General features: G+C 50.7%; 2 protein-coding genes across 3 annotated transcripts in view; one reads left to right on the top strand and one right to left on the bottom strand.

The window, feature by feature from the left end:
• Positions 1 to 437: 437 nt before the first annotated feature.
• TG (thyroglobulin) overlaps positions 438 to 26,422 on the bottom strand; it is a 249,030-nt gene continuing 223,045 nt past the window's right edge. For both annotated transcript variants that reach the window (XM_077847310.1, XM_077847311.1), the window contains 5 exons: positions 20,118 to 20,299; positions 18,239 to 18,346; positions 3,254 to 3,388; positions 1,549 to 1,739; positions 438 to 652 (listed from right to left, as the gene is read on the bottom strand). In XM_077847310.1, the coding sequence (XP_077703436.1) occupies positions 552 to 652; positions 1,549 to 1,739; positions 3,254 to 3,388; positions 18,239 to 18,346; positions 20,118 to 20,299 (717 nt within the window). In that variant the 3' untranslated portion in view covers positions 438 to 551. The remainder of the gene's footprint in view (positions 653 to 1,548; positions 1,740 to 3,253; positions 3,389 to 18,238; positions 18,347 to 20,117; positions 20,300 to 26,422) is intronic.
• Positions 7,789 to 26,422, top strand: part of SLA (Src like adaptor) — an 87,689-nt gene continuing 69,055 nt past the window's right edge. The window contains exon 1 of the mRNA XM_077847315.1: positions 7,789 to 7,920. The gene's annotated coding sequence lies outside the window, so the exon portion shown is untranslated. The remainder of the gene's footprint in view (positions 7,921 to 26,422) is intronic.

Raw genomic sequence — 26,422 nt, 5'->3', positions numbered from 1 at the left:
GGGGCCTTCCCTCAATGCATCCCCATTTCTTGTGTTACTGTTCACGTCTGTTCACCTGCCTTTCTCTCCAGCTAGAGGGCAGGATCTCTGCCTCCCTGGCAATCAGCATAGGGCCTGGTGTACACAGAATGTTCCATAGATGTTGATTGGAAGGAAACAGCAACCTGGGATTCAAGCCTCAGGAAGGTTATTAAGACATAGTTTGGTGTTGGGGTGCCTGGGTGGCTCAGTTGGTTGTGTCTGCCTTCAGCTCAGGTCATGATCCAGAGTCCTGGGACGGAGCCCCAGTGCTTAGCATGGAGTCTGCTTGTTCCTCTCCCTCTGCCTCTGTGTTCTCTCTCTCTCTCTCAAATAAATAAATAAAATCATTTTTTAAAAAGAGATGTAGTTCGTTGTTTCCCAAAGACTGTCTTGAATTTACAAATCTGAGTCACCAATGGTTTACTGCATGCACTTTATTGAAAATTAGTGGCTATTTTAGAGAATAAGATGCCCCTGGTGGCAGGCTGAGGTGGGGCTGGCTGGCTGGGCAGGAGGGTCTTAGGAGATGGTCACTTGCTGTAGCTCTTGGAGCCTGGCTCTCCTATCAGCCCGGAGTCAGCTGGCTCGTCGTCCTCTTCACTCTCTGCTGACAGCTCTTGTTTGGCTTCATCTGAAAGAGGAGGGGCGAGGCTCATCCATGTGGGTCAGGACTCCTTCCTCATCTCTTCCCCTCTGGCCCTAAGAGACCCCAGCCTATGAAGGACCTTCCCTGTGAATGCTCAACAGAGGGGCATTTCCAGAGGTGAGGCACCAGGTTCATCACCAGGCTCTCAGGGCATCATAAGGGTACAATAGGACTTGGGCTCAACAGAGAGCCACTTGGCCTTGGAGGCTAAATGCAGTGTTGAGGGTCTCAAACAAGTTGGGCAAGGTCACATTCCTGCTGAATGTTGTACTCTTGTCATTCTGAAAACCTTCAGCCCTGCCATTCACCTCCCCGGAAGCCTTCTCAGACCCTCCTTCCTCTGGGCTCCCACTGGCTTGGGCACAGACTTTCACTGGGCAGGGACAGCTGAGGGTCATTTGCTGGGTTACATAACCCACTTTCCCCCTCTACCGGAAGCTTCGGATGGGTCTACAGCCACATTGTGTTGTGCAGAACCTACTGTAAGCGTTGAAGACCTCAGTAGGTTGCATTATTGCATTATTCTGTATTCCCAGTGCCCTCAGTATGACTCAATGCCTCTCCTTAACACTTACTCTGTAGGAAGTGTTCGTAAAAGGTGATACTAGCCCAATTCTCTCCTGGCTAGACATCCCACTCCTGGGGCCCTGGGGTCCTCCTTTCCCCATGCCTCTCTCTCTCTCTCATTTTCCCCTCCGGGCCCCCCATCAGAGCAGGAGGTCCCCAGACTGGGAGCTCTTCATGAAGAAAGGCCGTGCTGACGACTTTCCATGACTCAGTGGCTCCAGGATGTTCAGCCCAGGCCTAACTGCCCATCTGTCCACCTACTGCCTAGACCCCCCCCCGCCCCCCCCGCCCCCCCCGCTGCTCTGCTTCCCCACCTGCCGCCGCCTTCAGAGACTGGATGTACTTGGCCCAGAAGGAGCAGTCAGCGCTTTTCAGGCCCTGGCGATTGGGGAGCAGGACACTGAACTCCTTGTAGCTCTCCCCACCAGTGCGCGGGACGAAGTCAGGCCAGGGGGCTGCGAGCTCAGAGGCTTTCCTTGAGAACTCATGCGGGTAGTTGGGATTTCTGGGAAAACAAGAAGGAAACATCCATGAAAGAAACATGTCTTTCCTTTTATCACTTGGGATCACTTTCCACTTGGGCTTGGTGTCTAAGGTCCCAGTCACACATCTTTAGGCAGCCAAGCAGGGTTTGGACCTGCCCGATCTCATTTCCTGGGCTGTGTTCTAACCTGTCCCATTACACACCATTACAGGTGGAAAGGCCCGTTTCTGGAAGAGGAAAGACAGGAGGTCATGACTCAGAAGCATTCCTCAGGAGCACACGTTGCCCTTCTGACTCTTTGAATGCTTATGAGGCCACCGTGTCCCCTTCTATCCTGGTAGCCTTTTATCAGCCAGTACCTGGAGTGCCTTCATTTGTCCAAGGCCTGGGCAGGAAGGTGAGGCCCCAAGCCAGGCACACTGGCCTGACCCCATAAGCCATCTTCCCTATGAAGTGGATGCCATAACCTGTCACGCCCAGGTGCCCCTCCACATCTGCCACCAGGCCCATCTCCCAACGCTCACCCCCACCCTGACCTCCTGACATTCACCAAGCAAGGTACATTTCTCATCCCTTCCACCCAAGGGTGCCTTTGCTTATACCCTCTCCTCCTAGGCACCTTCTGCTTGGCACCTTGGATCTGAATATCCTGTTGTCCTTCAGAGCCCCTGCTTCGATGTCACTTCCCCAGTGAAACATTTTCTAAATATGAATGAAAAGAAATGTCTTTCCATGCAATTCCTACAACAAACTATATAAAGTTTTACTTTGCCCTGCTTTTATTTTTTTATTTTTTATTTTTTAAAGATTTTATTTATTTATTCATGAGAGACACGGAGAGAAGCAGAGACACAGGCAGAGGGAGAAGCAGGCTCCCTGCAGGGAGCCTGATAAGGGACTTGATCCCAGGACCCCGGGATCATGATCTGGGCCAAAGGCAGATGCTCAACTGCTAAGCCACCCAGGTGTCCCTTTGTGCTGCTTTTAATTATGGTTGGATTTTATAATTCTGACTGTCAGTAAGTTACAGATGAAACATGATGACTTTTTCTTGAATGTTTTAACTGAATTCTACCATCTAAGACCATGGTCTTAACTTGGGGTGATTGTGCTTCCTGGGGGGCATCTGGCACCATCTGAGATATTTTGTTCTTACACCTGGAGGGAGGTGCTACTGGCATCTAGTGGGTGGAGACCAGAGAAGCTGCTGAACAGCCAGGGATACACAGGACGCCCTCACCACAAAGACTTTCCTGCCCTCATGTCTGTGGCACTGAGGTTCAGGAAACCTGATCCAGAGCCAGCGAATGGGGCTGAATGAAGGGGTGTGTGGCCGGAGCCTGCGTTTGCCGAGCTGAATCTACACAGAGGTCACTTGGGCCAGAAGAGGGGGCTCAGGAGAGGGAGACCGGTAGCAGGTGACCACAGCTTCTGAGAGGGGGATAGGGTGAGTCCATCAACACAACATGTGGCCTCTGCGTTCAGAGGGAGGGAGGCAGGCGTGAGGGTGGCAGCGGGCACACATGTCCACTCACCCAGATCGGACAAAGTTGGAAAAGAACCGCATGATTTTCAACGACAGGCTCTTCTCCTCCAGAGTAAACTGCCCCTCGTAGACAGGATAGAAGGGAAGCCCGAAGGCATACTGAACATCTGCCAGCAATTCCAGGCTGAGGAAACACGTGGGAACAAGAAGAAGCAAATGTTAAAGGAATAATAAACTTCTAGAAAAGCCAAACGAGCCCCAAACCCAATATTTCTTCCCCAAATGAGGACTTTTCTTTCTTTATGTTTAGGATGCTGGTTTAGGGCTTTGTTTGCTTAGTTGAGATTGGGTTTGGCCTTTAATCCAACGGCCCCCTTGGAGCAGATCCGGGACACATCTGTTGGTTGAGGTGTCCCCAGTGTGAAGCACTTACCTCCCTGGAAACAATGCCCACAAGCAACTTTCCAGGAGAATGCCCTTTTGATTGCAACCATGATTCTTGCATTGTTGATGGAACATTGTCGAAATAGCCTGTGTTATGAGCCCTGCTCTCTGTTAGCCCTTGTTCCTACGACTTACACTCTCGCACCTGCTCAAGGGTAGCATTCATCCACATAGTCTGGTGCCCGGCTCATCATTGCTGGTCCATAAACACATGCTATGATTGAACTGAATAGCTGGTAAGCAGCAGGCAGGGGGGTTGGAAATGAGGACTTAGAGGCCAGACAAGTGGTTTGAGTGAACTGGGCTGAAGCTGGTACCAGGGGGACCAGCCCAGGAGTCCCGGGGGCCATGGGGAGGAATGCTGGGAGTGTCACAGTGAAAAAGCTGGAAAGGACTTCACAACTGTGTAGTAAAGAATTTGACTTTTCCCAAACAGAAGCCTGGCCTTTGCACCCTGCGGCTAATACCTTTGTTTAGGGCAGAGGCTCAGCTCGTTGGATTTTCCATAAATGTGGTCACACTCTGGAGCCTTAGAGTGGAGGCTGATCAGGCCAAAAGGCCATGTGACTTAGGGTCACATGGTATCAGTGGGTCTGGAGACTGAGATTAGCCGTGGGCGATCAACCAACTAATCAGTCATGCCTATGTAGCAGGGCGCGAATAAAACCTCTGACCACCAGGTGTGGGTGAGCCTCCCTGGCTGGTGCTACTCCGCGTCCACTGTCACACTCCAGTGCCGACATAGTAACCCCTCCTGAGTCCACAGGGAATGGACTGGGGGGCTCTGCGTTGAGAGCTCTCTTGGGGTCTCTGCTGTGCCACTCTTCCTTTGGTCTTAATCCACATCCTTTTCTTGTATAACTTTAACCGTGAGTATAGCAGTTTTCACTGAGGTCTGTGAGTCTTTCTAGACGGTGGTCAAGCCTGAGGATGGTTTGGGGAAACCCCTGAATTTGCACTTGCTGTCAGAAGTGAGCGGGGTCTAGTGTAGAGACTGTACTCTCCAATCTTGTGGTTGGCCCCAACTTATGGCAAGAGCCAACTCTAATTGGACAGACAGGGCAACAAAGTCCAGAGAGGTTTCCTGACTTACCCAGAGGCATGCAGGGGGGTGGGATCAGGAGCACGGCTAAGGGTGTGACTTAATGGGAGGTGCCCAGCCCAGAGGCACCATCCGGGTCTTAGTGGAGAGGTCCATTTACAACCTGGTGACCTCTGGCAAGCTATGTGGCCTCCCTGATTCCCTGCTTCGCCACCTGTGCAGCAGGTACGTAATTAAATACTGGCTTCTGGTCGTCATGAAGACAAGAATAAGACGGTGAATGTATGTAGCAGGTGCTCATAAGGTAAGGGGAGTGCCCTTTCTCGTCCATCCTTCTACTTCCCATGTAATCAACTGTCACCAGGCTAAAAACAGTGTCTTGGGTCAGGGGCGCTCCAGGGGTTGTCATCTGTGCTGGGATAGCGGGCAGAGACACCAAGGTGCTGGGAAAGGGCATAGGCTAGCTGGACTTCTGAGGGGCACAGGGGCCAAAATCCCTCCTGAGACCATAAGCATGATCACCAGGCACACATATGACTGTCAACAGGGCATAGAGGGAGAGGCCTGGGCCTAAGTCATGAGGCTGAGTCAGCTCAGTCACTCACTGCTGGCGGAACCCTAGATGAGTCACTTGACTGAGGTCTTAGTTCGTTCATCATGAAACACCGGGCTGAAGCAGCCACGGCATGTGCAAGCTGGTTACAAGTGCTTTTCCTAAGTGCCAGGTGGTATTCGGATCATGGTTATTGTGCGTCGACATGGCTCCATGCTGGGAGGTATCGTAGAAGGAATGGGAGATGGTGGGAGATAAACAGGACTAAAGGCACCGGGTTAGGAGGGGAATTTCAATCACAGATGGTGGCATCTCTTTGCAACCAGTGTCAGGCACCCTGCATCCATTTAGGGAAGGTTTATACTTTATTTCTGAAAGCAGAGCAAGAAGTGGCAGTGGCATTGAAATTTGTGCCTCCTGGCACCCGAAGAACTAAGTCCTATGTCCGGTTTGCCAGAAGTATCTGTGGTCAGGCCCAGAGAAGAGCCTAAAGGATCCAGAGCTGAGTCCCCCAGACCCCACATCCTGTTCTCTGCTTAGCTGTGGGCAGAGGCGAGGATCACTTAAAAGGACTAGTGACCCGGCTTCTCAGTGATGTTGTAAGACTCAGAGGGAAAAGGAACACAGAACACAAAACGACAGGAAGATGGAAGTCACAGGGGCAATAAAAATCAGCCCTCACGGACCCGCTTTTGTGGCTGACAAGCCCCCTTCACCACAGTTATCTCTGGGGCCTGAGAGTGGATATTCTTGGAGGGATCTGTAGAGAATTTACGCTGGAGGAGTGGGGCTCAGAGAGGCCATTTTCTCACCAAGGCCCCACACCAGGAAGCGGCGACGCCAGACCCACACCAGGTGTGTGACCCCAAGGCCGGCGGGGCCCCCGGCCTCACCCCACCCCTCGGGGGCTGCAGGGGATCCAGGGCAGCCTGGTCTCCTTCCTCTGCCCACCCCCCAACCCCAGGCCTTGCTCCTTGCTCAGCCGTGTGGAGTTCGAATGCAGCCCTCCGCTCAGAGTTTTCAGGGAAAGTGACCACATGAGTTTTCCACTGCTGCCCTCAGAAATGACCACAAAATGGCTCATATCAACCCAAACGTACTATCTCACAATTTCCGGAGTTCAAAGGTCTCCCTGGACTAAAATCCAGGCGTGAGCAGATGCTGTGCCTTCTGGAGGGAGAATGCGCCTCCGCTCATGGGTTATGATAGAACTCGGTTCCTTGACGTGGAGGATCCAGGTTCCCGTTTCCTCCCCGGAAACGTGTGAGCTGAAGGCCGCTGCCCACTCCCGGAGGCTACTGTTGGTGGCTCCCCTCCTCTGCCCTCAAAGCCAGCATGCCGGGGCTCTGACACGCTTCTCTCCCTCCCTCTGACACTTTGAAGGAGTCATGTCCTTAGGTTGGGCCCCCCTGGATAATCCTGAATAATCCCCCATCTCGCGTCTGAACCACATGTGCCAAGTCCCTTTGCCACATAAGGTAACCTGTCCCTTCATTGCAGGCTTGGGGAGTTAGGACACGGACTTTTTGAGGGGCCACCGTTCTGTCTACCACAGTGGTCTTGTCTGCCATTTCTCCCAAAGAAAGAAATGGTGTGGTGAACAGAGTCCAAACCCTAGCTCGATCTCAGTATCTGTTAAGTCTTGGACAAGATGCATAGTCTTCTTGGGCCTTGGTGTTCTCATGTGTACAAGAGTGACACACTCATGGTTCCAAACAGCGAGCGAGGTGTAGCCATAAAACATGTCAAATCTCTCACTCAGTTTCCAGTTCATACAAGCATTCCTTTTTCCTCGTCACCCATGAGAAACACCCGAAAACTTATGAATGGGGAGGCTGTAATCCGAGAGTTCCATTGTAGGGTTCCAGAGGGCCAAGAGTTATGTGGGAACTTGTATGTGAAATGGTGTGACACTGTGTATCGACACTTTCTTGGGAGAGCCTTCAGAGCTTTTCTCACATTCTCAAGAAGATCTGTGCCAACCGTGTGCCCGTTAATATTATCATTCTGGGGAGCCTGGGAGGCCCAGTTGGTGAAGTGTCTGATGCTTGACTTCGGTTCAGGTCATGATCTCAGGGTCAGGAGCTCGAGCCCCACGATGGGCTCCACAGTGGGCGGGGAGTCTGCTTGAGATTCTCTTTTTCTCTCCCTCTCCCTCTGTTCCTATTTGTCATAAATAAATAAATAAATAAATAAATAAATAAATAAATAAATAAATAAAACAATTGCCTTTTGCCAATTTCCGTAGTGTAAGTTCTCCTGCCACAGAGAATTTCAAACTACCAAGGTGACGGAGCATGGGGTTTGGGGAAAGATAGCTCTTGTGAATGGTTGTGGGTCACCGCCAGCTGTCACAGAGACCCCAGCAGGTCACAGAGCACTGCTTTTGGGAGAAGGCCTGTCCTTCCAGCCCATCCCATCTGTTTAATCTGAGAGCCTGTTGTGTACGAGGACCTCTGCTTTGTTTTTTTCCCTAGCAGGGCTGATCTTTATCAGGATGCTGGAGTTATTTTGAGCAGTTTAAGGCAGACATTTGGAGGAAGGGCAGACAGTGTGAGCCAGTGGAAGACAGCATGTGGGATCAGAGGACCCTGGGCCCCAGCTGAGAGAGTTCCAGGGCATTTGGATTCGGTGTCAGCAGAGCGAGACAACAAAGAACACTCCAGGGATGGACAAGGTAAAGGGAGTAATTTGGTAGCTGACTGGCCAAGGTGCTGGCAGGTTGGGGCTGATAGTTCACATGTGTCGATTTGGCTTCTTTGTTCTGTGCTGGGGGTGATCATGTACATCCAGACCTGCGGTGGTCATGTGGGCATGTGGTCAAGCTGGTGTTACTTAGCTTTTAGTTGTCACTTGCTGTCTTTGGTAAGAACACTCCAGTCAACCTTTCCCTCATCTGACAGCTACTCACTTGTCCCAGGCTGTGGCCGGGTCTGCATCTCCTCATCGTCACAGGTGGACATGGGGATGATGAGAGCTCCCTGCCTGAGCCAGCTCCAACCCCATTCTTGGTTTTCCTGTCTGTAAACAGGGTCTGATCACCTCTGTTCAGCCTTCCACATAGCATCCCTGGATGGTCCTCAACTGTTATGAATGGAAATCCCTCTAAAAATGACAAATTGTCATCCCAGGAAGAGCTATTGTTGCTGATGCTGGTGATGCTATGTTGAGCCGGGAAGAGTTGACCAGCCACGTGTCTCGGGGACGACTTTGTGTGTGTGTGTGTGTGTGTGTGTGTGTGCGTGTGTGTGTGTTTGAAAACAGCTCAGTGAGGATAGGGCCAACACACTGGACAGTCAGAGCAAAACCCCACCAAGCCATGTGTGCCCAGGGCCTGCTACGTGTGGTGCTCTGAACAGGTGCTGGGGAGAAGAGAGGTGTAAGCCAGCCATCTGGCACGACTCTCGGTCTAACAGGCAATGCAGAGAAGCTGATATTTTTTTCATTTTTTAAAGATGTAGGATAGATAGATATCAAAGGGTGAGATTATTTACAACACCTACAAGAAGAGAGAGAGAAGCGATGCCACCTGTTTCAGGGAAAGGCATGGAGAGAAGTTCAGGGAAAGCCAGAGAGAGGTAATCCTCAGGGTTGACCTGCACCTTGAAAAACAAGTAGAGTAGAAGTTTAGGGAGTGGGTGAGGTGGGGAAGGGCTTTTCGAAGGGAGTCATGGGGTAGCTTCTATGAGCAAAGACAGGGAAGTGTGGCAGGGCAGGGACCCGCTGCAGTAGGTAACAGATTCCCAAAGCTCTGGGTCTTGTCTATTGTCCTGAGAAGTGCATCACACTGAAAAGTAAAATTGGGATTTTTCCTGGTCCAGGAAATCCCCAAGTTTGGGGTCGACTACACTGCAGGTCCCTCAGGTCCTTCAGCTCGGGTTCTGTGGAAGGTGTGAGTACCGAGGCCGGAGGAATCGAAGGCCACATCTTCAAGGAGATGGGGGGGGGGCATCGGCGGCTTCTAAGCAAGTGAGCTGCAAGCTGTGCTTCTTCCAGAATCATCCCTGGAGTGGCGTGGGGAGAAAGGCTTGAATTGAGATATCATGGGCTTACTGCATTTGTCCAGGGCAGGCGGCAGGTTAGTTCTGTTTACATCATGCTCCCCAGCCTTCCTGTTTGGCCATCCTCATCATCTGAGATCCCTCTGGTGTGCGCTGCAGGGAGGCCAGGCTGCATTCTGGTCAGCCACTAGCCACATTTCAGAGACAAGCTCCTGACTTGAGCTCTGCTTCTGGCGGAGTCCATGACCATTTGGGGCTGATTAGGGAGCATGAGGAGATAGGCGCTGTCCCCAGAGGGAATGACCCTGGCTGGGCTCCCTTCAAGGTGAGGAGAGCCAGGGGGTAGGTTGTTCCTGTAGGACCACTGACCACAGGTGGAAGAGGCTTGTGCTGTAGAGAGGCTCCCTGCTCCAGCCCATCTGATCCACTGATATGAGAGCCTGTTTTTCCAGACATCTATCCCCGTTGTCCTATCTGCAGGAGGAAGTTTGTTGACCTCATCCCCATAAAATATACTCCCTTTCTTATCTCTAGCCGGTATCTCTAAATAACTTCCTCCAACGGAAACTCCGAAACTCAGGAGGGAGCAAGAAGGAATGGAAATCCATTTGCTTCCCAGGCTTTTTATTTTTATTTTTATTTTTTATTTTTTATTTTAAGGAGTTGAGACAGTGTTAACTAACTTAAAATTAGAAGCCTGGGACTGTGCTTCTCTTGGGGCCAATCTAATATGCAAAAGTTTAGTTCTGCCTATAAATTATCAGGAGGCAATTGCATACTTTACAAATGGCTTTTGTTTTGCAAAAAGGTTCAGCATGCATTCTTTAAAAAAAAAAAAAAAAGGAGCTCTCTGATTTACTTTAAGTAATACAACCCTACCCTCAGCCCCAAATGAAATACTTGAATATTTTCAGCCTCCAAAGCCCAGCAAAGCTGAGTGATAACGCCGGTTTGTGGTAGAGGCAAAGCTTTCGGTGGACCTGGTATGTGAACCTGGACGTTTTGTTTGTTTTAAATTATTTTAAAAATAAACTCTACAGCCAATGTGGGGCTCAAACTCCTGACCCCAAGATCAAAAGTCCCATGCTTTACTGACTGAGCCAGTCAAGCGCCCCAGAACCTGGACATTTTATTTCCCACATAAAGCATAAAGACCACTGCTCAGAAAAGGCTGAATTTTCCAGGCCCGGCGCATTCCTTCTCACCAGGAAGTTCTGTGTTTACCAAGAGCCAACTGTGTTTGTCTCAAACCTGTTTATGCCAGTTGTATTTGTCTTTGTAATTATAGAACTTAATTAATTAAATATCACGTGGGTACCCCATTTTCAAGAAACCAAAGCTGGAAATCATAGGCCATGCATTACGTTCATGGTTTTGCAAGAATTTCAAAGGCAGCACTTTCTGACTCGTGCTTCCCACCCTGCCCTGACAGATTACTAGATGAATCCACTATTTTGTGCACCGAGAGACAGTAGTACATTTAAGGTATATCCCTACCTTCTCCGTTTCTCATCAGTTTTCGTCTTAACTGACTTTTCTGATTAACCAACTGATCATCACACTGAACAACAGGATTCCTATTCTATGTTCTATTAAAAAACACACCTGGTTTTCATTGAGCTGTGTTTTCAGTGAGAAAGAAAAGACCAATGTGCACTTCATAGGGCAGTTTTTTTAACTTACTCTGCTTACTGTGTGTGCATTGTCTGTTTTCTGCACCTCATCCCGAGGTGTTCAACAGTCCCACCCCCTAATTATAATGTTCACCCCAAGGGGAGAGCCTCTCTCCATCCATCTCTAGGATCTGGGGCATAGAAGGTCACAGGCAAACATTTGTTGAATCCATGTTGAAAAGGACACATGGCACCAGCACTTCGATATCACCAGGTTGGAGGGGTCAGTTCTAGAAAATGATTTACCTCCATCTTTACTGGTAAATCATCCTGTTAATCACACCAGATGTAGCCAGGCCAATGGACTCAATTCAAGAATCCAGCCACTTAAAATTTTCTTTGGTTTGCTAATTCCAGCAAACTCAACAAGACAGTCAACTAAAAAGATAATATTTTGAATCTGGAATGTTAAAGGCCTCTGGAATGCACACACATGTCTAGCATGCAAATGTAGTGGCGTACAAAATGTCCTGAGTCTAGAATTTATGACTTTGTTTTCTAGGGTTGGGACAATTTATAAAGGAAGAACATGACTGCCTCTTAAGTCATTTTGATTTTTTTTTTTCTTCTTAGGGTCTTATTTTTCCAGAGGCAAAAGTAACCTTAATATTGAACATTTAGAATAGGCCAGGTTTTTGACATACATTGACTTGAATCTTCATACTAGGAGGTAGATGTATCTATACCCATTTTGTAGGTGGGGAAACAGAAAATCTTGCTCAAATGCAGGTAGTTAATGAACGAAAGAGATGGAATCAAAACCCCAGTTGATCTAACATCAAAGGATGAGTTCTTCCATTATGCTGAACTGCTTCTCCCCAAGTTAAAGAATTGTCCAGCATCCTACATGGATGTGTAATCCTAAGAGCCCTACCCCATTCCCATTCAAAGAGAAGTCAAGACCCATCTCTCTGAACTGCCTTCTGCACTGTTAAAATGTGGGAATGATATCTCAGGACCCTGGGACTAAGGACTTTGAAACAAGGCCTTGACTGCAGCACACAATTCAAGCACGACAGCCCACACACAGCCCCACAGTGAATTTCCATGGAAACTCTGAACTGGCATCAGGGATCTTATGATGAAGGGCCCCCATATGGCCTCTGAAGTGGCCACAGCTCCTCTCTCAGTGGCTGGTACCCAGAAACCACCTCCTCTGTGGTTGTTTTCTCTGGGACCTGTTCATCTGCAATGTGGATTCTTTCAGCATAACCCATTAAACAGTGTTGGAAGTCACCTAACACGAGCACCAAGTTTATGCCGGGCAGTTAGCTGGGCAGTTTGCACACACTGCCTTACTTAATCCTGACACACTCCTACAGTTGTGTTATTACTAGCTCCATCACATAAATGAGGAAGTGGAAGCTTCAAGAGGTTGTCACCAGCCCAGAGGTATGCAGTAAGTGGTGCACCTAGGTAGAGCCATCTAAGGATGGGCAACGTCGGAGAGTCATTCAGTGTCCCCTTGCACACTTGCTGGGACCCAGCTCCCAGAATAGGCTTGTAGGGAGGGTCCCCCAGACCCGGGCTGGCCACAGGGTCTGGAGGTCCTTTGGCCAAGGGCTGCAGAGAATGGAGTGAGGGCTCCTCCCGAGAAGACACTTGGACCACTGTGTCCTTCGGAAGGGGCTGGTTCAAGAGAAGGAAGTCAACTGAGAATCCACAAGTTGGCAAAGCAGGAGACTGGCAGGGAGAGAAGCATCCTAGCTGAGTTCAGGAAGTGGCGCCTGGAGACAGAGCCAGCCTGGAGATCCCCCTTGGCCTCTGACTTGGGAGGGGACAGTTCACAGCCTTGCGGGTGTGAACAGGGGAAAGAGGCCTGTCAGCCTTCCAGGTCAGCTGGGTAACAGCAGCACCAGTCATGCTCCATTCCCCTGGTGCACCACGGTCTGCCTGGACGGGCTCCCACGGGGCCAGGGGCAGCGTGTGCAGGTGGATGAGTCCACCACTGATGAGGGACAAGTCTGGGAAAGGGGCTGCCTCTTTCCTCAGGTGCTGTTAGTAATAACCTCCACTTTGGTGGAATCCACCAGTGGTTTTCCACAGGGAAATTTTGCCTCCCTGGGAGACATTGGCCATGTCTGGGGACATTTTTGGCTGTTCCAACTATGGAGGTGCTTCTGGTATTGAGTGATGGAGGTTGGAGATGCTGCCAAACATCACACACAATGCACAGGATAGCCTGTCCTAACAAATAATTAGCCGCCTAAAATGCCAATAGTGCCAGGTCGAGAATCCCCAGATTATAGTCAGCGTTGAAAATCCCTCTTCCTGATACAGAGGGAGCTACAGGTAGTAACCACGGAGGAAACTGGCCCCAAATTTCCCCAGGGAACAGAGCTCAGCAAAAGAAAGCAGGTAAGTTTTATCCTCATGTCAATAGCCTTGGAAACCAAAGCTGCCCAGTATTCCTTGCACACATACACACAACCATACACAGACACACACAGGAACACACACACAGGCACACACACACACACACACACACACACATACATACCCTAAATGCAGGCACTGTTCCTCTGAACCCTTCTAGCCATGTTATGGGACAAGAGCTATTACTTTCCCCTTGTATAAGAGAGTATGCATTGAGGCCCAGAGAGGTTAAGCAGCTTACCCAAGGTCACACAGCTAGTAAGTGGACTTAGCCATGGTAGACACTCAAAGGGTATAACTGAAGAAAAAAAAAACAAACTGGAGAGAGGGCAAGTGACAAGGTTTGGGTCTAGACGGCCACTGACTGGCCCTTTATCTCAAACTTTTTTTTGTCTCTTTATCTATAAAACGAAGGAGTCAGGTGAAACCATCTTCCATATTCTGTGATTCTTTGAATCTAACCCTTAAAATGGAACCTTCTTGCACACTACAGGTTTTAGTGTCTTTGTATCTCTCCCATCCACTCCACCTACCCTTTCCTCGCAGAGGCTGGCCCTCAATCTCAAGGATGAAAATCTCATCTAGAGTCCAGGTGCAGTGACAGGACCATGCTATCTATGCTGGGATCAATTAACAAGAGTCTTAAGAAAGTGGTAATTTATTGCGTTTTTGTGCACTTGCTATGCCAGGAAAGCTAATATATGCTCACAGAAATGGAGCTACAAGACAGATGGCTGAAAATGTACGGCAGGCACATATATTTTAAGTCCGTAGGTTTGAGCCAGAAATAAATGAGAGGTGTGACAGCTCCAGGGAAGAGTGAGAGAGACGTCTTTTCAGGCAAAAAGGATACACTTGCCAACGATTAAATGGGCTAGTTTCCATGATTCATTCATTGGTTTCAGCGTCTACTATGTGGATGGCATCTTCCCATGACCGTGGTGGGGGAGATGCCATAGACACAGAGGGCCGTCAAGAAGGCGCTCTGAAGGGCCCGGATAATAGGATGACCTCAGTGCTTGCAGTTTGCCAGACCTCATTCTGTGTGCAAATTCATTATCACAGTGACCCTCCGAAGCAGGTGCCATTATCATGCTGGGCGAAGAAACGGGGTCACCAAGGAGGCTAAGTGACTTGCGTTGGGTTTCTAACTGAGTCAGTTGGCCCAGAGAGTCTGCTGTCTCCAGGATACCTCCTGCCTCCAAACACATAGCAACAGCTCTGCTTGAGAAATGTCTGAGTGCCTCTGAGCATCACTGTCCTCCCAAATGGTAGATTGTGACAGCTGCAAGTCACTTACCGGTGACTGAACTTACTGCGGCTTCATTAACTCGATGCTTTACTTGGAGCTCAGGCTCTAAGGTATAGAGGATGTTGCTCTCCACCTGCCACGGCCCTGGAGCCAGGGTGCCACTGAGCCCAGTGACGAATTAGTGTTCCTGATCTCGCCTACCTCCCTTGTTCCCATTTTGTAGATGGCAAAACTGATCCCCAAGGAGCCTCCAAAGCAGAGTGGAAAGGATTCATTCCCCACCTGCCATATGAAGTGGTTGGATTGGCTTCAGCATGACTTTCTGAGCACCTGCTACTCTGTGCTAGGAGGGTCCTTGGGTCCTCAGGCACAGCGACTGTGAGGACCCAAGAGGCACTTTGGGAGGGTCTGGCTCATGAGTGTGGCTTCTTTTCATGAGGTGGTGGGGGCGGTGGGGACCCTGGATCAGCACAATGGAGCCGTGTCTGTGGAGCCCCAGAGGGGTGCAGCAGAGAAACCCAAACAAGCCATGAGAGACTGGACACATGATTTGGAGAATGTTCCAGGAGCCCGTTTCCGAGGACGACTCTATTCCCAGGTCTGACAACAGACCACTCTGGGCCCTTGCCGTGCACAGGAGCCTCACCAGCAGGACTCTTACTTTAGAGAGAGGGGCGATGCTATGGGTTGAATGGTATCCCTTAAAAAAGATATGCTGGAGCTCTAACCTTGGGACCTCAGAACATGGCCTTCTTTAAAAATAAGTTAAAATGAGGGCTTAGGGTGGGCCTCAATCCAATATGACTGGTGTTGGGATGAAAGGGGGAGATGTGGACACAGAGGGAAGAGGGCCATCCACAAGCCAAGGAGTGCCACAGGCTACCAGAAGCTAGGAGAACGGCCTGGAACAGATCCTTCCCTAGAGCCTGCACAGGGAGCATGATCCTGCTGACACCTTGATTTCAGACTTCTGGCCTCCAGAACTTTGAGACAATTCATTCCTGTTGCTCTAAACCACCAGGCATGGGGTAGGTCGCTACGGCAGCCCAGGAGACTAATACGGGTGGGGTGAAAGCATTATTGATCCTGGCTGGAATCACATGGATCCTTCTGTCTTGTTTTGCTTTGATCATTCTTGTCCTCAGGGAGCAGATCGATGCCTTTCCGGGTTTGCCACTGTATACTGTGGAGGCCACCAGCATGTGAACAGTTTTTAAGGCTTTTGAGGGACTTACTGCAAGAGCATCAGACCTGTTGTAATCTGTGCCTTAAAAGGGAGGAAGGGGGAGAACCAGAATCCTGTGCTGGGTGCGAATCCTGGGAGCCCTGGCATTCGGGAGACAAGGCTGAGGCTTATTCTACAAACAACTCCCCATGCCGAGCCTCTGGGCCGTGGGTGGCCACTGGGTAACTAGGGCTCCTTTCATCTCCACCCAAACCATCACTCTCTTCATTGTCCCTTCTCTCCAAATACCTTCTTACCAGAACCTTCACTTATTTTCCTTCTGACAACGTGGGGACAGTTGCTTGAATCTGGGAAGTGAATGGGGTTGGAATTATAAATAGTTCTAAGCAGAGAGACAGAAAGATTGTATGGTTTAGTGGAAAGAGTTTGGGGGCTCAGAGAAGGTGTGAGTGGGTCATTGCTCTACAACTACCTGTTGCTCGTCCTTGGGGAAATCACATGGAACCCCTCGAGCCCCAGACTCTTCAACTGTCCCATAGCAATGACCATTTCAAGCCTGCCAACCTTACTAGGGTTCTAGATTTTTTGTTCTTGCAAGTGTTATATGAACTGATTAATCCATCAGGGGGAACCAGGTAAATAATGGGTGCTGAGGGGCACTAGAATGTCTTAAGGACTGTCTTAGTTTGCTATAGCTGCTATAACAAACTACCACAAACTCGGGGGCTTCAAACAACAGATATTTACTATCTCACACTTCTGGGGGCCAGAAGCCCCAGATCGGTTTCCTGAAGCCTAAACCAAGGTGTCGACAGGGCCGTGCTCCCTCTGGAGACTCTATGGGAGAGGCCATTTCTTGCTCCTGCAGCTCTTGTAGATTCTTCTGCAGAATCTGATGGAGTTTGGTGGATTCTTGGCTGGTGTTTCTTGGCTTACGGGTGCATCACTCCAATGTCTCCCTCCACGGTCTTGTGGCCTTCCCCTACTTTTAAGTATCTTCCCCAGCCTCTCTCTTGTAGAAACACTTGTGATTGCATTTAGGACCCACCAGGAGAATCTTCCCAGGTCAAGTCTTTAATGTAATCACATCCGCAAAGCCCCCTTATTGGTAACATTTATAGATCCCCAGGGTTGGGATGTGGCATCTTAGGCATATTCAGCCCATTATAGGGATGTTGCTCAATTATAATGAGAGGTTATATATGTTTGCAAGAGTTCCCTTGATGCCATTGCAGAGTAACACAGGCTAAAGCCCTGTAACAGCCAGATAATTTATGTGCCAGATATTATTAATGCCAACCCTGCCAAGGGAAACTATTATCCTTGTTTAGGAGATGAGGAGACTGAGGATCAGAAAGGCAAAGGAGCCTGCCCAACTCTGCACAGCCTGCAGGCGGTGGGGCTCTAAAGTTGGCATTCTCACACCCATCTCCCTGTTGCCCGAAAAACAGACCACACATGTAGGGGATTGATAGTCTTGCTCAACATAACAGGCCTGGCTTCCAGTCTCAGAAAGAAGGGAAACAGCTCTGGCATCTTTTGGAGACCTGACCCCTGACCTTCTGTAATCTAAGCATGCTTAACCATCAGGACACCACATAATCTTCCACCCTTGGCCGGGCATTAGGTCTTGCCAAAGAAGCTCCAATCCGAAGTAACTCATCTGATGGGATTTATGGGAGTCACACCAGATTATGTGGGAAGTCGCTGGCCCGGCTGGGAAGGGGCCTGGCTCAGGACTGGAAGGTCATGGCAAAGTAGAGCACATGATCCCACAGTCCTCTCTAACGCCCTGACATCCATCTGCCCCACTACCCTCCTGGCCCTGCTCTCCCCCTGGCAGACATAGACATGTCCCCCATCACCCAGCCTCTCTGTTTCCATTGTTCTTTATTTTTTACTCTTGTCCTTGGCTTCTGGAACAAGCAGAGCTACCTTCTGAGCCCACTGGTTGCCCCTTTGCCTATCATGGGCTCTCTTTCACTTGCTTATTATTTCTATTTCCATTGTGATTATGTTTTTTGCACCTGAGACTTTTATCGTAAAGTACATAGAGCGTATTTTGGAAGTAGGGATGGTGTATAGATTAGAGGTCAACAAAACTTTCCTTTTGTTGCAAAAAAAAAAAAAAACTTTTATACTTTGAAAAAGCCATTTTCCTAAGTGAAGCGAAGTGCTCAGGTTTTGGAGGGGTAAATATGTAGGATTAATAAAGAAGCCTCCTCCCCGAGCCAGGTTAATCCATTAACAGCTAATGTTAGAATTCCAAAGCGCCCCCTCTATCTGCTATTTTGCCCGCCCTCCCAACAATACTGTGAGAGGGGGTGGATATCACTATTCACCCATTTCTCAGACACTACATGCCAAGTCCAATGTCACTGAGCCAGCACTTGGACCTCAGTCCCACCCTCTGTCCTCTGCCTCCCTGAGGGTCACAGAATTCACATGGAGCCCTGCCTGACGCTCTTCGCCTGCCAACACCCGCTGTGGCCACACAGCCACCTTACCTGCGGTGGTCATAGCTTTCGGGAGCATGGTACATGAAGACATTTCCTCGGGCTCTCCTTGCCCAGTGGCTGGCCATGTCGATTACGGGACAGGTGATAAAGTAATCTCTGGTTAAATGAGGACAGAGGAGGGAGTTTTGTTATGCATAATTCTAGAGACAACTGTCCCGGGTATATGCTTCTTCCAGGCGAGGGTCCCCCGGACCACCAGGCCCCTCCGCACGGGCCTGCAGAGAACACAAACTCCTTGCACTGCCTAGTGTCCCTCTCACCACAGCTGGCTCCGCTGCTGGCACACGGTCCAGTCTGGTTTATGGCCAGCCCAGATCACACAAGAGACCCGTGGAGGCAAGCATCTTCCCAGAACATCAATTTCAAAGGCTCGGGAGCAAAACACTTTCTAGTAAAATAATTGCAATGTACCATGGCGCAGGACATAAAATGATTGTACATTGTGAAGGAAGGCAGAGGAAATACCCTCCAGGATATTTCATGCATATGATGCCTTTAGACCGATGGCTCTCAACTGAGGACACCCCCACCTGCAGCGGACATTTGACAATGGTTATCACAGCTGGAGAGGAAAAGGTTCTTACTGGCATCTAAGGGGGTAGGGACCGGGAGTGCTGCTGAACATCTGACAATGCCCAGGACGGACCCCACTGCAAGGAATTATCTACCTGGAATGTCAATAGTGAGGAGGATGAGATCCCTGTTCTAGATTCCCAAAGCTCCACGTTTGTTCCCCGTCTAGGGGTGACGGGAACAAGTTTCAGAAGCACCAGCTTGCAACCGTGGGTCGTGCGTGGGCTGCTGCTCAAGCTGTGTGCTGAAGGAGGCGCCAGGCCTTGTCAGAACCACAGACCTCAGGCGGCCTGGAGCCCATCAGGTTCTGGATCTCAGCAAGTGGTCCCCACATCTCCTTGACCATCCTTCCCCTCATCTGAGAAATGAGGCCCAGGGGACTCACCCCAGAGGGATTTTGTAACAACTGCACTTGCTAACAGCCGTGGAGGTCCCTCAGTGAGGAGGGGCTGTGCACCCCTCTTTTCTGGCTGTTGAGATGAGCTCCTTTGTTGAGTCTGGAGGGCAGCAAGAGTGTTTCTGGGAAGGTCTCTAAGGTGGGGTAGGGCCAGCCACTGGGGTCTGGAAGGGCACATGAGGCAGCCAGGCTTCCTCTCATGAAGAGGAAGGATGGTGAGCAGGACCAGGGTGGGATCAGACCTACGGGGAAAAGTCACACCCCGGCAGCCAGGTGGAGGCAGGGAGGCCACTGTCTGAACCTGGCTGGGAGGCAATGAGGGCCTGAGCTAAGTGAGGGGGACTGGAGTCTGCCTCCTCGGTGAAGCCTTCCTTGGTTACTTGCCCTCCCTCACATTTCAGCCCTTGCACCTGGGCACAGGTGTCTTCAAAGCCAAAGTTGGGGCACGAATGTAGGTTTCTGAACCTCAAACCTACATTCAAACGTCAAACCCTGAGCTCTCTCAACAGCTCAGATCTGAGCCAGTCCTCGCTGGGGTATGCGGCTCTCAGGGTCCAGAACTTGGACATCTGTGAGCTCTTAGAGTCCAGTCTGGGGCTGGGCCTCTAGGAATAGCTGTTGTCTGTATGATTACAAACAGCTCTCTGTTCAAGGGAAAATTAAAACCTTTCTGGTCCCCAAGATCCCAGGGGACAGGACTAAGTTTTATTCTGAGTTAGTGACTCTGTGATTGGAAACCACAGATTCTCGGGTGGGGAGACCAAGCCAGGCAGGGGGGTCTCAATGCCCCTCAGGCCATCATCCCTTCCCGGCACAGGCCAGTGTGCATCTGTGACCTGAGCCTCACTGTGGCCAGCACCCGTGTGGCCCCGGGAAGCTGCACCCTCTCCTGCTTACCGGGTGGCATTCTCCAGGGCCCGGGAGAAGGAGGCGTAGTCGTCAGTGGAGTGCTCCAGGGAGTAGTACCACGTGGCAGCCGCCCGGACACCTGCGTCCGCGTCCTCACCACCTAGTGAGTTCTGCAGCGCCTGGTAAAAGGCTGTTTTGCTACTGGTCCGGCCTTGACTTTCCTCAAATTGCTAAAAAAAAGAAAAAAAGAAAAAAAAAAAAAAGAAATGCTCAGATTCTAAAAGGCTGGATTCAGTTATCCCTGAAACCCTTGGTCTAGAAGTTTCTCTCTGGGAAGTGATGGGATGTGGTGTGAAGCACAGGGGTGCTGGAGTCAGCCAGGCTTCCCCGGGTTTGAATCTCAGCTCCACTTGTCCTAGCTGTGTGACCTCCAGCAGGTGGCTGTGCCTAGGAAACCGACACAACAGAGCACCCTCCATGTCGGGACACTGTGAGGACCAAAAGAGTGAACATGGGTCAAGTACCCAAAGCGGTGCCTTGTACTCAGTAGGTGCTCAATAAATTCGAGCCACTAGGGCCAGTTGGTACAGGTCACATTGTGCTTGGTCCCTTTACTCCCTTGCCAGCTTGTCGTCTGGTTTTGTTAGGAGAGCTAACTCCAGTTCCATCCACCGACTGGGGCCGTCAACATTCAAATGTTTCCTGCACACATTTCCACTGACGAGCATCCTCGTCGTCCCCAGCCAGCTGCGTGTGGGCCTGGGAAACAGCAGGGCACCTGCTGCCATAGCTCCCTGCTCTCATGACCTCATGTTCTGATGGGCGGAGGTGGGAAAGGAGCAAATAACTGTACAGTTTACCAGGGTCCAGGTGCTACCAAGAGAAACAGAGGCGGTTGACAGGGATAGGGTGGGGGCTAGTTTCTACAGAGTGGTCAGGGAAGGTTCTCGGCTCTCTGGTGATACATGTCCACGTGGAGCTAGCTAGCTTGCTTGCTTTCCCTCTCTCTCTCTCTGTCCCTCCCTTCCCTCCTTCCTTCCCTGTCCCCACATTCCTGCTCTCTGCATCTGGGCATTCTGGGACCACCTGCTTCCCCCAGGACTGTTTCCCCATTTCTGAAGACAAGAGGCAGCGGCAGGTCAGAGATGCAGCATCTCAGGTGTAAGGTCCAGACCCCTGGGCCCTTGCTTGGTCCTGTGATGCATGTTTATATATTTCCAGGCTCTTATGTCAACAACGCAATAGGCTTATCAAGACACCCTGGCATGTTTAAACCTTTTTCCGAAACATTTCCAAGCATACAGGACCTGCGATTAGAATTCCAGGTGTGGCCACAACCAGGAAGCACCCCTTCCCATCTGAGCCATTCTTTCAGCTGATCCCAGTGGGGCTAACCTCACCCTGGCTCACCCCGGAGAGGCCGGACCGGTTGGGGGAAGAACTGATCAGAGCCTTGTCCATCGTCCATTGGCTCAGGAGAGGTGAGGGAAGGAGAGGGGAGAGGCAGGCAAGGCCAGCATCGTTTTAATTCTATCTATAACATGTGTTTCTTGGGAAAAGAACTGAAGCACATATGGCAAGATATTAATATCTGTTAAAAACGAATAGGGAATACAACAGTATTCGTTGTATCAATGACTTTCAAGTATTTTGGACCATGATCTATAGTAAGAAAGACATTTTTTTAGATCAGAACACATGCCCACACACACAGGGGCCTGAAAAAATGTTCGTGAAGGACATTCATGCTCGTGGATCTTCTTGTATGTGCCAGGGCTGACAGTTTCCATTCTACCCTGTTCTAGTCAAAACTTGGCTGTTCAAAATGCTTGCCTGCCATCTCTTGACCTGACTTCACAACCTACTGTAGTCCAGGGGAGAAACCGTTGCATTATATTATTCTCTGTCCTTTTCTGAGTGTTTGGGATATTTTATAACAGAAATACAAGTAATCATGCACCTACCTCCAATTATTGCCAAACACTTCACACACCTGTTTCACCGAAGTATCAGAATCACCACTCGAATTGGGAAATTGCATAGAATAAGTGTCAAATTCCAAGACAGCAAACATCGAAAGGGCTTAGCACAGTTCTGGGCACATGGGCAATGGATGCCGAGTACTCTTAACCCCTGTTCCCGGGAGGGCAGGGGGCCCTGCACGCCCTCAAGTTGCTATGCTCCATCCCACATGGTGTTCTTGTTTGCCTGTCGACTGCTCTAGAACGACCATGCAATAGGGGCGCACAGGGTTCAGTGTGGTGCCAGGCACCCAGTCACAGGTGGTGCTCATAAACATGTCGGAGAGAGGATTAGTCAAGACACTGGCCTTCATGGAGATGATACAGGCCTGAGGCCACAAGGAGACTCTAGAGTCAAACCTCTTGGGTTCTGATCCCAGCATTGAAGAGACCTGGGCCTGGATGCTAGCTTTGCCTCCTCATTAGTTGTGTGACCTTGGGCAAGTGACTGAGTCTCCCTTGTGCCTTCATTTCCTCCTCTGTAAAACGGGCACAGTAATCTTACCCTCTTCATAAAAGCATCATGAAGGTAAATGAAATGATATCTACACATTATTCAGCCTACGTGTTACCATTGCCAGACACTTGTAGACTCGATCTTGTGCCGAGCCCAGAAGCGTGAAGGAAGCCCTGTCCTGGAGCCCTCATCAATGTGGGTCCCATTGGTCATAGGGCCAAACCCTGGGCACCCCTCTTCCCTACCACGGCGGCAAAATGACTGGCCCCACCTAATGGGTAGAGCCCTTATGTGAGCACTTTGGAAACTCCACCACAAGGCACCCAGCCCTGGCCCTGCTAGAAGAAGCGCCTCTAACATAGAATAGTCTAAGCAGTTCCCACAGCCAGGGAGCCAGAGGGAAGGGCCCCAGTTTGTGCTCCCATGAGACTGTGATTGCTTTCACATTTTCAGGGGCTCTGAGCCGGCTGAGACCGGCCGGGGCGAGGCCCTGCTGGCGGGTCAACGTTCTAGACACGGCTGGCGTGTGGTCCCCGGCCCCAGGGAGCACGTGGGAATGTGAAGGGGGCCTGTTTCCAGCAAGAGCCACATCTCTTCATTCTTGGCCAGGACCGAGGCACAGATGCTGTTGCTGGTTTAATTAGAGTCAGCAGGAGGGACGCGGGCCGCCACGTGACTCCAAGGCCCGACTTCCACAAGCTGTAATTACAGGCGCGATCCGCCGAGGAAGCGGGTTTGCTACAGGCTGGGCTTCCTTAAGGGCCAAGAACCGGCACGTCCTCTGCATGTGTGTTGAGAGCACCGCCCTTAATATGCCCTGCAGAAAAGTTAGAGCCTGCAGGACACCCCCAGACCGGGGAGGGCTTCACCGTGGCCTGGACCTAGGACCACCGCGGCCTAGCGCACGGAACACGGGGTCTGTATTTGAGAGACGCAGGTCTGAGCCTGGCCCTGGTGTGTGACCTCAGGAGACTCAACTGCCGTCAGTAAACTTGCTCAGTGAATATTCCTCTCTGTGGCTGCGGTTGACATGAGAATCCAATGAATGAATGATCGCCAAGTGGCTGACACACAGGTGACCATAACATATTCCTTCCCGCTCTCCTCTAGCCAGTCAATTATTGGAAATAAATGCCCTTATGTTCCCTGCAGGGTTGACGGTCATGATGAAAAACGCTTTACCTTCAATTCCCTCTTCATGCAACAAATTTTGATCGAGTGTCTACCCCTGCCAGGAGCAAGACTAGGCATTTGGGATGCATCAGGGAATGATACGAGTTCAATTCTCTGCCCTCTAGGGCTTCCAGTTGAGCTGAGAGCCTGACGGACACATGATGGGTTTTGACATAAAGACAGTTTGGGGCAGCCCGGGGGGCTCAGCGGTTTAGCACTGCCTTCAGCCCAGCGCCTGATCCTGGAGACCAGGGATCAAGTCCCACATCGGGCTCCCTGCATGGAGCCTACTTCTCCCTCTGTCTGTCTATGTTTTTCTGTCTCTCTCTCCCTCTGTGTGTCTCTCATGAGTAAATAAATAAAATCTAAAAACAACAACAACAACAACACAGTTTGGTGGTGGTAAGGATATGACATGGGCAAGACCAGCAGGGCAGGAACGAGGACTGGGGGTGCTGGTTGGTGAGGGTTGGAATTGTAAATGGGGTCATCGGGGTGGGCCTCATGGAGGCAAGCTGAGTCAAGACTCAGGGACATGAGTGTTAGGGTTTGGGAAGCCAGGCGAGGAGGAGCGGAGGCCAGTGTGGCCAGTGCTGTGGGTGAGGATGGAGGAGCCAGAGATGAAGCAGAGGGGATGAAGGGTGGAGAGGCTGGTGTGGCCTCGTCCTGCTTTTGCTTCAGGAACGGCCAGGAGAAGGGTCCTCCACTGTGGCTTGCTGGTGCCACTTGCCAAAGTGGGGGTCCAGGTTGCGGAGAGGCAGAGCAGTCATCTGCCAGGTATCTTTGAGTTGGCGACCCTGCTCTGGGGCCCCAGTAAAGAGCCCACTAGTCACTGTTTCCTACTGGCTCCTTCTCCTGCCACTCCAACTCCATGATGCGGCTTCAAACCCCAAGGTGATCCTTAGAGCTCTCCCCAAACCCACAGGGCTGGTCCTCTTATTCTTAGGGAAATGCCTATCTGGAGCCCTTCCCAAATCCTCTCCCTCTTCTTGGACCGAGGGACCCTCCTCTTCCCCCTGAGGCCAAGGCCTCACTGCCCAGGCCTCTGGGGACCCTCCCCTCCATGTCTTCACTGGAGTCCCTGGGCAAATCCTCTCTTGCAGGACCGTCAATGTACCATTCTCTAGAACTCCTCCCCCAGCCAGAGCTAAATGCCAATGGGCACCCCCCCCCCCCATGGATAGTTGCTGTCGGCCTCACCTTGGCATTGCTGACTCTGGGGTGCACACTGAGCAAACGTGTCCCCACAGACAGTCACCCCTCCAGGGTCACTGATAGCATCTCTTGACCGACCCCAGCCAATGCCAGCGCTGTCCACCATGCCCATCCTGGCACTCTTCCGCCCTCGGCTCAACGATCCTCCATTTCCTTTTCCCTAACCTGCTCTGCTTCAGGCTCATTTCTGGACCCTTTCTGCTATCTTGCCCACTTTCAAATGCTGAGGTCCCTCAGCTGCCATCTCTGCCCCCTTCCCTTCCTCTTCTATCCAGGCATGCTGACAGGTGGGACCATTTCTTCCCTCTGCTTTGACAATGACTGGTTGGTTAATGATGCCCCAAATCTCTGTCCAGCCTGCACCTCGGACCCGCTTATCCAAACATCTCCTAGAAACCTCTCAGGTCCCTCAAACTCAACATGGGCACAATTGAACTTCATCATCTACATGGGTTCTTCCTCACTTCCAGAACCTTCCCCTGCTATTTTCCTATCGTCAATCACTAAGACCAGTAGCCAGTCACCTGATTGAAAAAAGAGATGGGGGATCCCTGGGTGGTGCAGCAGTTTGGCGCCTGCCTTTGGCCCAGGGCGCGATCCTGGAGACCCGGGATCGAATCCCACATCAGGCTCCCAGTGCATGGAGCCTGCTTCTCCCTCTGTCTGTGTCTCTGCCTCTCTCTCTCTCTCTGTGACTATCATAAATAAATAAAAAAATAAAATAAAAAAAAATAAAAAAGGAAAAAAAAAAAGAAAAAGAGATGATTGCAGACCCCTCCTTCTCCCCCATCTTCCCCCACATGCTGTGGTACCCCAGTCCTGAGGCTTCTCCTCCTGGTATGTCCTAACCATGGTCCTATCCACTCCTCCTTCCCTATCCTTGCTCACGCCCTCATCAGTTTCTACCCCATCCTGGGACAGAAACACCAACACTATCCCTGGCAGGTGGGGATTTGGGGAGAAGTGTACACAGAAGGTCTTAAGTAATTTTTGTACACTGGTTACTCTTGAAGTTGTGCAGCATGGTTATGACATCATAAGTTTGAGAAGAGGCCCAGTGGAGAATCCCCAAAGGAAAGCTAGCCAGCCTTTCAGGGTTCTCCAGATGCCGGCAAGCCTGTGTGGTTAGATGCATGAATTAATGAATGTCCCCAGAATTCTCTAGAGCTCTGAGATAGGCAGAGACAAACACTCATTTGTTCATTTAATAGACATGAATGAAAGGCCTCCTTGGTCAGCCACTAGGGATCCAATGTGAGCAGGACACAGTTCTTGCCTTGGAACAGAGCTGCTCAACCCAGAGAGGCAACTCATCAGTGAGAAGACTGCCCCACGAAAACCGGTTGAGGATTTGCCTCTGGTGGAGCGATGGTGCAGAGGGTGTGGGAGGCACAGTGGCTACTTCCTCACTCCCCAGGCTCCCCGCCCGAACAGCCTTCCCTCCCCCTCGCTGCACTGAGATGGCCCTCATCATCACCCATGCCCTG

The sequence above is a fragment of the Canis aureus genome, chromosome 14, assembly GCF_053574225.1.
Source record: "Canis aureus isolate CA01 chromosome 14, VMU_Caureus_v.1.0, whole genome shotgun sequence".
In the NCBI taxonomy this organism is placed as follows: Eukaryota; Metazoa; Chordata; class Mammalia; order Carnivora; family Canidae; genus Canis; species Canis aureus.
The sequence above is the reverse complement of the archived record's forward strand: the minus strand, read 5'-3'. Positions and strand labels throughout refer to the sequence as shown.